This window comes from Corvus cornix, chromosome 3 (assembly GCF_000738735.6).
Source record: "Corvus cornix cornix isolate S_Up_H32 chromosome 3, ASM73873v5, whole genome shotgun sequence".
NCBI classification, from domain to species: domain Eukaryota; kingdom Metazoa; phylum Chordata; class Aves; order Passeriformes; family Corvidae; genus Corvus; species Corvus cornix.
Window position 1 is genome coordinate 48277373 of NC_047056.1, and position 12819 is coordinate 48290191.

Sequence of the window (12819 nt, forward strand, 5' to 3'; positions counted from 1 at the left end):
TTATGTTTTTCTATACTGATAATTTTTCTGACTGATATGCATTGTACATTGACAGACTGATACGCATTATGACACAAATAGAGGCTGCCAAAGGAAAGAAAAATTACTTTGCAATACCTGGAAGCTCTTTCAGGTATTTTGTTCTCATGTTTTCCCCCACCCCCATACAGCATGCTCCACCCTCCCAGTTCTTCTGAACAGTTTGTCTGAACCAGAGTATTTTGCAGTGATTTTTCATGCAATTGTTTTATCTCCCTTCCCTTCCCTTCCCTTCCCTTCCCTTCCCTTCCCTTCCCTTCCCTTCCCTTCCCTTCCCTTCCCTTCCCTTCCCTTCCCTTCCCTTCCCTTCCCTTCCCTTCCCTTCCCTTCCCTTCCCTTCCCTTCCCTTCCCTTCCCTTCCCTTCCCTTCCCTTCCTTCCCTTCCCTTCCCTTCCCTTCCCTTCTTTACTAGAAGCCTTATTATATTCAAGTGGGATTTTTGTTTAGAAATAAACCTTGCTCTGTCTTGTAAAGTTCTTTTCCAGTCACTTCCCAAAGTCTCTAAAACACCTTAACACATGGCTTCTCCAGAATCACAGGGTAAGTAGCCCCTGAAGTCTAGGAGACTATTCTGCTGTCTGACGAACCAATGAGATATTGTGCTGCATATATTTCTGGAAACCATACCATCTGAAGAAGCTTTAAGCCTAAGACTTAGAACTAGGGTGAGGAGTTCAGCTCTTATTTGAGACTAAAGGTGGGCATCTTCTTTATCTGCAAGGGCTCCATCTCAAAACTTGCATCTGTTTTAGTGGTGGACTCCCAAGAACCATTGTCCCAGCACCTCTAGTATAAGGCACTATTCCAGAACTCTGTATAACTAGGTGTGGATATGAATCACAGGGAAGTCTGCTGTGCAGCAAGTTTAGTCAACAAAAAAAAACCCAGTAGAGATTTCTTCATGAAAAATCCATGGTTCACTCCTTGAACTACACACCATGAGGCAGCAAAATTCCCAGAAAAAGCAATACCATTAAACAAGGTGCTGTCAGTTCCTTCATTGCTTTCCATTAATCTGTTTGCAACCAATAATGTCAATTATTCCTTTTAAGGCATAAAGGCTGGCAATAGCTTTTCAGACAGCCACAGGACACTCAGATGATCCCACCCCAGGGGAGAAGAACTTCCAAGTAAGCAAGTACGTACCAATTTTTCTGCCACTGTATGTCTGCATGCTAATGACAATTGTGATATATGAGACAGGAACTGACTACAGTGGAAAGACCTATTTCATCTCCCTAGGAACCTATGAAAGCCACTATGAGGGACTAATGGAACACAAATATGGTGAATTCATGGAATTTAGTAAGCCTTCAGCAGAGACAGGAAACTACACCAACAAAAGGAACAACCAGTAGTTCCTTTATACATAAACAAAGAAATGAGCAAATGGTATTTCTAAATCCAGGAGGCACATTTTTTGCATTCAACCTTTTTAATTCAGCCTTTCTCAGGTGTAAAGCTAAAATGGTGGCAAAGCAGGGTATAGAGAAATGCAAGGAATGTTAGAAGTCCTAGCAGTACTGATCTGCAGACCTGAGAATATCTCTATATTCAGTGCAAGGATGGCACATTCAACAAATCAAGGCTTTGGCCTTGTTCTCACCTGAGATTCAAGTGATCCTCTTTCGTTCTGGAACTTCTCTTTTTCTGTCTTCTCAAATACTTTATCTTTTGATCTTATGGTTGACTCAGGAATACTTGCAATCTTTTTTACTTTGAAAGAAGTGAGAGTTAGGGGAAAGTTGTGCTCCTCGTCCTTTCCCCTGTGTATTACTCAGATGTAGTTATAATGCATGACGAATTAGAGAATATAATTGTTATCCATAAATATAGTTCCCCATACAAAACCCAGGGTGGAATAACAGCACAAAACAATCATAAAGAGAGACAAAGGGAACCCAGTTAATTAGTTGACACTTTCAAGTACTACCAAGAAAGAATGTGAAGACAAAACAACTTTTGAAAACGTACTTACAAGGTGAACGTATTGTGGCAGCCTTATCTGTCCTAAATAGCACTTTACCCGCGGCTTAACTGAGAGTTTGTCACGGTGCCTGCTATCAGTCACTGCACTGCTGCCTTGTGTATGGGTCGGTATAAAGACTTCAATGCACAAGAATCACAGCTTCACACTCACTTCCCTTATACAGTCTCATACAATCACTGGCAGTGTTTGTTATGCACCAGGAAGGTATGAAGCTCAAAATAGGTAAAGTCAATGTTCTCATTATCTCACATCCTAAGACTGTCTAGAACAGAGAATGTAGATACACCCCACCAAAAATGCAAGGAAGTTAAGGCAAAGAAACATGTTTGGGACTCGAGGCATATTTAAGAAATGCAAAATTGTCATTATCACAACTATCTGAGAACATTTTTAATTAATTATATTATCAGTACATATGTATACTATATGTTTGAATTAATGATACTGAGAATTGACATTTGCATCACTATTTTGCAATGTCTTAGCTGGTGAGAGCTGTAAACAAGACTTATTGCATGTCATATTCTTGTTGAAATAAATTAATAAATAAAGCCTGTAATAGCATATAACTTCAATAGCATCAGGAGTGTATCAGTTGAAACAACTAGGGATGTATCCAAAACACTATGAGGAAGATTAAAGACCTGAGTCCGAAATCTCCATTTCCTTCCACCTTCCTACTTAAACATTGAGACAAGTGCTGAAACCTAGATTTAGCCAATACGGTAAAATAGGGGACTTCTCTCAGAAAAAAGTTGATATGAGTGACTGTTTCACAGTCTGATGATAATAATAAGATATCTTTCAGTTAATGCTTTCAAGATAAGATATCTTTTACTTAGTGCTTTTCCAATTTCTTTCCACTGAGAACAAATCTTTGTACTGCACGATTAATGAGCTTTGGATGAGATCTGCAATGTCATGGCTGAGATTATAGGGATATATAAAATCCTAAATATTAAATATATAGAAACATATTTATAATGCACATATAGCTCCACATAAAAATATATATTATATGGTATATAAGTAATATCATACATATTACACTGTACATGTGTTTATCTGGAAATGGTATTATTCTTATCTCCTCATGATACTTTAAAAAATGTCCAATGACACCAAACTGTAAAACTTAATTGATTCAGGGCTATCAAGGCATATATTAAAGAATGAAAGCAAAAATTAAAGTGGTCTCCACAAATACTGAATAGACTAAAACAAATATTGATGACATAATTCAAAGTTATAAAATGATTACAAAAATGGCTTTCCCTTTAATTTCACATTATCATTACATAGTAGCACCATAAATCAGGCTGGTGTACATGCATTATTCAAGGAATTATTAATTTTTAGAGACAAATTATTTATTGTTTACACAAACACTCAAAAGACATTCAGTGTAGTTAGCTAAATGATTCCAGACAAAGAATTTCTATGTCATAGGATACTACAAGCTTGTCTGGTTTCTATAAATATTTAGTGACTCTGAATTATAACATTTCGATGCTCTGAACTTATAGCATATCCTGATAAGTTATCAAAGAACAAGGAAGCATAAGAAATGATAGGGCTAGAATGAGGTAACCTACTTTAAATCCAGATATGAAGGCTTAGGGCAAGATTAAGTTGAGATCTCCAAGCTCTGCCATGAGCTGCCCTGTTCAAGTTCCCACAGCCCTTCCCACTCCCTCAGCCAAGCAAGAAGTATCCCCAGTTTTGGGATCATCCTCCAGACATGCCTGGAGGGGGCAATGATTGCATTTCGGCTTGCTGCCCGCTCTGATTCAAAGGGAGATGCGAGTAACAACTTGGGACTTTTCTTAGGGCAAAGCCAGGCAAATGCTTTGTATGGGATATGATAAGAAGAAAGGCAGGCAGATGATACAGAAAGTAAAAGACCATTCCAGCTCACAGCTTATGCATCAATCATCACAAACTCTCAGTGGCAGTTTTTATATCTGTATGGCACCAAGAAAAGCTTGGGCATCACACAGGCTGTCAGTGATGACACACAGCTGACAGCAACTTTAAAATTAGCTTCTCTACTGCTCTTCAATTATTTATACAAAAATTCATTTAGTCTAATGCCAAATGTGACCAAAGTGATCATCCAGTCTGATGTCCTGCCTATGACAAGCTTGACAATTGCACCAAATGCTTTCTAGATGAAACTCAGCTTCAGATTGAGATACATCAATTCTCTTTTTTTAGGCAAGATAGACAGCAACTCCTGGTTTATGAAATTTAAATTACAGAGACTCTATCTTATTCATAGGTATAATACAGAGGAGTCTTTTGAAGCTTTCTTTGAGAAGGTATCATGCTCCTGTATGAAATAGGCTCTGAGCATTTAGTGGGATTATCCAGTAGTTGATAGCAATAACTGTAAGTTGCCCCATGAGGGACTTTCATATTTTGTTAAGAAAAGATTGAGAAGTTCAGATGTTGCTTTTCCTGTCTTTGACTGGACCCTCAGGAGGATTCTCACAGATGGCAACATCAAAAATCTTTCCAAAATTGGGCTCACCCATACACTAAAGTAACAGAAAAAATACACCAGGATAGAAGCAATCCAATAATATGGTCACAGTAGTAGTGTGGGGTTAGAGTGTGGCTTAGAGATCTACAGCACCATCATGTATCCTCTGTGAACTATTTGTTCACTGAACAGCAGGCAGGTGATTAATCACTACTGACAGGCAAGCAGGGAAAGAGATAAAGAGAGAGAGATCTGAACATCCTGTGAAACATCCCATGGAATCCTCTCCTTGGCACAAGCCAGCAAATTCTCCTTTGGGAAAAGAAAACCTGTGGGAGAAACTTTCACAGCTTTGGAGGATAAAAAGGAATATTCCAAAGCATATTTTCTGTCCTGCCTTTTCAAACCTACCTCTACTACCTGGGCTGGGCACTCTATCTCCCCTGCTTTCCTAGTTGGATAGACAGCTTTCTCTTATCAACAGCTTATACTCCTAAGTTAATTTAAGGTAATATGTAAAATACATGCTGCAGTTAGCATTCAGCACACAGTGATGATTCAGCTAGGGGTTGTGACAGTTGCACAATAAAACTTGTGATCTTATTACCAAAAAATAAAACCAAAGAACCCCAAAACATAATAGCTGAAAATCCTATACACAAAATGAACCTTAAAGTGATTTTGTTCACACAGTCAAGCAACTGACAATAGTACTAGCAGTTGCAAGATTGCCCGCTAACTGTTCCCCTTTTCCACAAGAATTATGATCTTGAGCTTGCATTTTTAAAAATATTTTACCATTGAAGACTTGCTCTGCAACAGTTCTCAGAAGGAGGAGACAAAAAAAAAAAAAAAGAGAGAGCAAGAAAAAAGAGAGAAAAGACGAAGACCACATAAATAAACTATGTGGAACTTCCTAATTTCTGTGTACTTAGGTTTTCCTGCCTAATGCCTTTTTAATGTTTTGTTTGTGCAATGGGCTCTGGGATTTCATATATAATAAATATGACTAAGTATTATTCACAAAATAACTTTCACTAACACAGTTCTTTTTACAAGTACAAACATCAACAAATACAAAATTATCATAGGATCTGTATACCAGAGAATTTATTTTCTTCAAAAATGTTTGAAATAAGTATTTATAATAGTGGTGAATATCAACAGTATAATAGCATGGGTTGTCATTTAAAGGGAGACTAGTTTAAAAGACTTTAGCAGATCTTAATACGAAGTTGAAGTATGGTTTTGCCATGATAAATTAGCTTTAATACAAAATTAACTCCAGATGGCACTGTCGGCTTACATGAAAAAGGGATACTTGCAACAGGGAAAATTTGTTGCAGAAATTTTTCAACTGGCTCACTGCAGCATTCTTAAAAATCACATGGTGAGACAATACCTTTTTGGTTATACACCAATATTATTATTATATGAATTTTGTGTCTGACAACTGGTGTCATCAATTTTAAATGGTAAAGGTTAGTTTTCAAACTGATTTAAGACTAGATTAGAAAAAAGATTAAATGTTTGGGTTTTCCCCAAAATACTTAACTATAGTAAGCACTCCAGATAAATATTGCTGTTAATAGGGGTACATAAACATGAAGGATTAAATGTGTATTGGTGTTTAAACTTTTTGATCTACGTTGTTTTTAAACTCTGTTGGTGGCTTAGGCAATCTGTTGGTATCTTTGTATGAACAGAAATACTCAGTTAATAAGAACTGTGAAATGGATTTGGGTTACTCTGAAATGCAGCAATTATGACAGGGCACAAAAATGACACTATTTTAAAATAATCCCAAGAGAAAAAGTGCTTGTTATCACTGACTGTAGCTTAAGTATGTTTGAATGCAAATGAGCATCAATTACCATGGAGAAGGGGAGCTATGAACTGGAATACTGCTACCTTGAATTCAACATGAGAATACTGATGACATTGACAAGGTTCAGTGATATGAGCTGAGAACTAGTGAAGAAGCTTAAGAGATGAAGTGACCTCCCTTGACGTGCAGCTCTACAGGCCACAGTGAAGCTGTATAAAAGGATACACACCAGTAGCGTGGCAGGTGTGCCAAGTGCAAGTGTCCCTATGTAACCGACTCAGAAGGATAAGAGGATGTAACAGGATGTCTATTGTAAGAAGCAGTCTACAGGGAAAATTAAGAGAATAAATGGAATCATCTAGGAAGAAAAGATGATATTGTGAAGAACACAACAAACTACAAGCAGGTGAAATCACTAAAAGAGCTGTGTACAGGCCTGTAAGCCTACATGACATAGCTCCTCAACTGCTACTAAAACTGTCTAGAGACTATAGTAAATCAAGAAGATACATATTTGTAAAGTTGCATAATAATAACTGAAGAAATACTGAAAAAAATCTCAAATATTGCATACATCCCAAACCCAAGAAATTATATCATATCCTTCAGTAATTACCGCTGCTGAATCTCAGTTCAGTCCAGGGTACTCGAAATTACAAAAAAAAGACTTGACCAGACATTTTAAGAGAAATATGTAAATATAGTAAGAAGTGAGACATACCACTAGTAAATAAAAATCAATCCATCCTAAAAAGTTATAGGGTATTAGCAAGTGTATATATATGAGGAAGCAAACACTTTCTGCTTATCACTTCTTTTAAAAATTGAGTTATAGAACTTTAGTATTAATGATACAGAAAATTTACTGAATGGTGGAAAGTAATATTTTAGGTTCTGCAGGAACCTAGGGGTGAGAACACAGGAGAATCAGCTGCCTGTGTGCATGATATTCTGCACTAGCAGCTGGAGTAGGGCTGCAGCCTCAGAGCTCATAGGGGATGCAGGGGCCAGCTACTGGGCACACTAGGTGTCTAAGTCCAGCTGGTGGAGGGATCCACCTTTATAGAAATATATAGTCTCTCTAGGGGACTTCCATTCTTTCCAGCCAAAGAGGGAAAAGCAGGATGAGGCAGGTGGTACTGTCTGTGTTTGTGTATGTGCTTTGAGTGTCTGTCTGTGATCTGTGAAGCTGGCAATGTGTGTGTGTGTGTATATATGCATATATATATGTATACACATACATATATACATCGTGTGTATGTGTGTCTATGTGCATGTGCTTGGTGGGATGACAGCTTCAGCCTCACAAATAGTTGGACCTGGGAATGTGCAGTAGCAGCAGCCTTGCCTCTCAGGCTGTTGGGTCCAGAGTGATAAACTTTAACATAATTAAGACCTAATAATTTTGTGTCAACCCTACTGGTAAAAGAAGAAAAAATATGAGACATTTATCTGATTTACAGAATATTGACTAGTATTCTTAAGTGCTTTTAATGTGTCTTGGGCTTGGTTTTTACTGTCCCTTAAGAAATCCTACAATAATCTGTAAAAAACCCAAAACCCTTTAATTTCTCTGTCCCCTTCCTGACTTAGACATACGGACTGTACTTGGGAGCTTTCCTAGTCCTTCCTCTTGCTAAATTCTTCTCCTAGCAGTAAGAAGCAATACATTTCCCAAACCAGGCCTTTTTTCCGCCCTCTTGTTCAGTCCATTTTCTTAGATTATCAGCAGGCATGTTTCTGTTCCAGATGTCTACCTGAAGCTGAGCCCTAAGAAGGTGAGTTTTGCAGTGTATTCTCTGATTTCCTTGTATTTCGTGAACTGAAGAAGTAGATTCATGCAATCAAGCTTCATTTCTAAGAACTACAGAACAAAAATCTTTGTTGCCTAGTTATTTCACTCAAACAGTGAAAAAAATGTTGCTTGGAGCAATATTTTTTTTTAAATCAGTAACATGGTACATTTGACTAAATATGTACTTAGATTAACCTACCTTTGATTTCATTTTTCTGCATTTCTTTCAGTTCCTGAACAAGCAAAGACTCACTCTCAGTAAGCAGCCAACTATCATGCAACACCAATGCCTCTATTGTATACTGGTGAGACTGTGAAAGAAAATGCAACATGCTGAAGTCATAACAATTACAGCAAGCATTCAAGTCCTGCAGGTTAGCAAAGTGCCAGGTATTGAATTCAGCAAATAAAACACGTTATTAATTATTAAGCTTGCACATAACAGCATTTGCAAGGAGCTTAAAAAATTAATGTTAATTCCACAGATCTTATTTTAATTCCTGTGAAATTAAACAATTACTCATGTGTTTATCAAGTAAAACTAAACTGGGCTATACAATAAGGAGCTACATTCCTGTAAGATTTTCATCCAACTTTCCTATGTATGCCATGTACTAAAACAAAGACATTTGTCTCTGATTTTAAGACCTACTACAGGGCTTTGAGCCCTAGTACTAGCACTCAATAATGCCTTAATGTGAGGCAGAGGTGACAGGGTCCATGGGCTGTTCTTAGGATATTTTGTTGCAATTGAATTCAACTATCAAGAAAAAATCACAGCAGAAAAACATGGGGAAATAGAAAAACAAGAACTGTTTTAGAAAGTATACCTCATTTCTGTAAAATAGATAAACAATACTAAATGACATCAAGAAAAACCCATTGTTTGACATTACTCTCTGACAAACTTGGCTTGAGTAGCAGATATTATGTGTCTGTTACTAACATTTCCAGCTGACTGGAAATAGGTGTTTCTCTATGCAAACCATTACAGATGGCCTTCTATAATATCATATTTCAAAGAAAGCTCATATTGAAGCATCAGAACTTTGATTTCTGGCCGTTTCTGATCCTTATGTGAAAGTTATACTATACTTGTATTGGATTTGCCAAATGAAAAACATTTAAAGATAGAGTAAATCACCTTGATATGAAACTCCCTACTTACTTAGTCATTCATACATGTACATTATCCTTTTTTCATCACCTCATTCAAAAGCTACCAATAATCTTAATTTTGGATTCCTTGTTCTTGCCTCAGGATAGAAAATCTCCACATGTACCAAAAGAATTAGCAATAATCCTTCACTCTTTGTTTGCTGTTTGTTTGCTTTTTTTTTCTTCCCAAATCCCAGTGATTAATAATCTCTTACTTGTTGTGGGCTTCCAACGTTATTTTCAAAGTTTTCCAAGATGAAAGATTTATCTATTTTTATCACTGGAGCTTCCTGTACAAGGTCTGACTTGGAAGAACTTTTGCTGTTCTTTAATGAATTATTACTTGCTTTTTTCAATTGTCCAGTTTCCGATCCCTTCCTTGTACTACTTTGAATAATCTCTTGGTTTTTTACTGCAAGATGACAAAAAAAGGTCCAGAAATTCTATTAATTACTGGTATGAGGTAAACAGATGCTCCCAGAAAGTATTAGAAAGAATTAACATAGTCCATTTTCTCATACTGAATTGTACTCACAAGGTTCCAATTAAAATTATGCTTATTCCAAATACTACCCTGATTTCATTTTGCATGCAAATCACAAATATCTTCAAAGTAAATAATGAGAAATTTGAGACTGTGTATATATGAGTGTTGTTACTGTTTATAAACCATATAATTTCTTCCCCTCAAAGTCCATGCTTCTTTCCTGCACCAGACACCACAACACTGTGCTATATCCATATTACAGAATATGGATAGCCTTGTGCTCCCCACGATGGGATCCCTTTGTGGCTAACTTAATTTAACAAATTGTGTAAAACTGGATGAAGGGAAGAGGTGCATTGGCCACAGTTCTGGCAGTGCCTACCCTTACAGAAGTCTCTTATCCAATCTCTTTGTGTCAACCTGACACAAAGATCATAGCTAACTTGAGCTAAAAAAAAGCCAGTCTTGAAAGGAGCCATAAAACTATTTGTGATCTGCCATTTATCAATGTATATCATTTTCACCTAAGGAAGATGTTAATGTGGAAAAACTGTGAAAACAGGAATGTTCTAAAGAAGGGTTGTCACAGAAATATCAACTCAGGAAACATAAATTTGTTTTCATTTCTAATGCCATTGAAATTTCTTTTGCCTGCTTGTCTACATAGAAAGTAAAGAGAATTCTAAAAGTGAACATCTCATAGAAAATTGAATAAGGACATTCATAATAATTCCCCTCTGGGGAAGCAGCTTCACCTGTGTTACCCTAACAACAGCTGGACCATCAGCTGGGAATGAGATATCATTTTGACTTCACTGAGGACAAGAGGCTTTACTCTTCCCAGGGTTTATTGTATAAACAAAGGATGATACTGCATCATTGCAACACCTCAAAAGAAAAATGCACAATTTCATGTGTGTTGATGAAACATCCTGGGAAATTCACAGGAGGTGGCAGGACAATCAGACCAGATTCAGCAAAATTTACTTGTGGTATGTCAAAATACAAATGCCCTATCAGAGGTTTAAGTGTGCCCCTGGAAACTCAAATGGAGTCAAGAAATATTGTTTCTTATGAAAGTCAAATGCCATGGATTATTTCCTATTGCATCTTTCCTCTGCATAAGTCAGTGCTTCCTTGTTCCTAAGAAAAGCAATAGAAGTCAGGAAATCAAAGGAAGACCTTACTGAGATGGTCTCTTAAAGAGGTCTCAAACTCCTAATCACAAGTTATGAGTTGCTCTTCTGCATTGCATTCAGAATCTTTAGCATCAGAGCTATCCCTCTTGCTGTCTCTGTGGCAAGGAGGCCTGTGAGAGAAATGTGAAGAAAGATAATACTTGGTTTCTTCTAAACCATTTTTTAGAGTGCTGCAGCTCCAGGGCTGTTATTTTGTAAAAGGCATTATGCCTAAGTAAGCCTGTAACTGTGGAATAGTTTCTCACTCAGATGCTGCTGAGCTTTCCAGGAATCAGTTAACTTCCCATGCTGTGAAGGTGAAAGTAGACATAATTCACAATGGTTGGATTATTAGGTCTTTCATCAGAAGGATCCAAAATCATGAGGCTTTCACTCAATAGAAGTGCATTTGGATGAATAAGAAACAACATCCAAAGAGCAGAATCTTGAATATTCTACATCTGCAAGAAAACCTGCTGCAAAGAAACAATTTGTATTCCAGATGGAAGAAAATGAAGACATTTTCTAATTGGGTAAATTGCCTTTAGGTTACCATTTGCAATATTTGCATAAAGGTTTCGAGTCAGGAATGATCTTCAGTGCCTGTCCAAGCACTGTTAGCAAGGGCCAGTGCAAATAATTTACAAAAAGGTAGCTTTAAAGCAGTGACGCCACCTAGATGTACTCCCTTGGAGTCAACAGAGAGGTAAGCTCTGCTCCAGGTGTTGTGTCGGGGTTCTAGGAGATGTGTACTGCCCTCTGAAGGAGTTTACCTCTACCTATCAAGATAGGTGGAGTTCAAGGGAGGCTGTATTCCTTAGGCTACAACTGGCTTTCAGGAATGCCTCGCTATCCTCCTCTTCTCTCTCTCCTAAACCTGAAGAGCTTGAGTATTGAAAAGTTCTATCATGATTTTCCCAGAGGGAGATCCTGCCATGAAGATATCTCAGAATGATGGAATCCCCCTTAAGACTCATTCTCTTTCCCTTGCAGGAAAGATCACTTGGAAAAGCTTCCCAAAATACATACACAGCCAACAATTCTTGCAATGGTCACCAGGTAGTGCTGTAACACCAAATTAGTTTTCTTACTACATACAAAAATATGTATATGTCACTCTTGGTTTTCCTAAGTTCTGACTAGAAAGAACTCCTACCTGCGTTGCTTCCAGATTCAAGCAAATATCTGAAAGATATTTTGATACTTTGTGAGAGGATTATATCAGACTGTTACTGTGGAAAATGAAAGGATTGTGAACATTCACTTGCCCATCTGTGCTTATGCAACTGCTGTGCTTATATCAACAAAACGAATTGTGCTTGCAGTGTGTGTCAATATGTAACTCCTTTATTGTCAAGCAAATTTTCAAGGTCAAAGTCATCTGCTACATCTCAAAAGAGGTAAGTATATTCAAAATCAAGTGGTTTAATGTAGGTTTTGAGCTGTGAAAGACATTTATAGAACAGCTGTGACTTGAGATGAATTAACAGGCTGTGGGTGGGCAAGAGAGATAATGTTTTATTGGTGATGCTTGCACAATAATGTCACTTAAGAGGACTTCTGGCAACACAGTGATCAATTCTATGAGAGGCAGAACATGTGTGGTAGTGAATAAGTCTCAAATGTAGGGACTGTATCTGTCTTAACTAACAAGTTTGATGCCAATGGTACAGCAGTGTTTTCTGGTTATTCCTATGCTGAGAAAACACACTTTTTTAGAGAACAAAGAAGGAATCTTGTTGTATTGAATGTCAGTTGTACAAATCTCCCCCTGAATTTGGCATCAGTGTTTCTGAGTGTTTCTATACTGTTATAGTACAGGCCATAAAAACACTTTTGACAATAGCAAAGAACCATGC

The 12819-nt window shown here is 37.4% G+C and overlaps 1 protein-coding gene across 1 annotated transcript in view; it reads right to left on the bottom strand.

Moving 5' to 3' along the window:
• Positions 1-12819, bottom strand: part of ADGB (androglobin) — a 112852-nt gene that overhangs the window by 8054 nt on the left and 91979 nt on the right. The window contains exons 27-29 of the mRNA XM_039568850.1: positions 9511-9707; positions 8337-8448; positions 1646-1755 (exon numbers count right to left, since the gene is read on the bottom strand). Of these exons, the coding sequence (XP_039424784.1) occupies positions 1646-1755; positions 8337-8448; positions 9511-9707 (419 nt within the window). The remainder of the gene's footprint in view (positions 1-1645; positions 1756-8336; positions 8449-9510; positions 9708-12819) is intronic.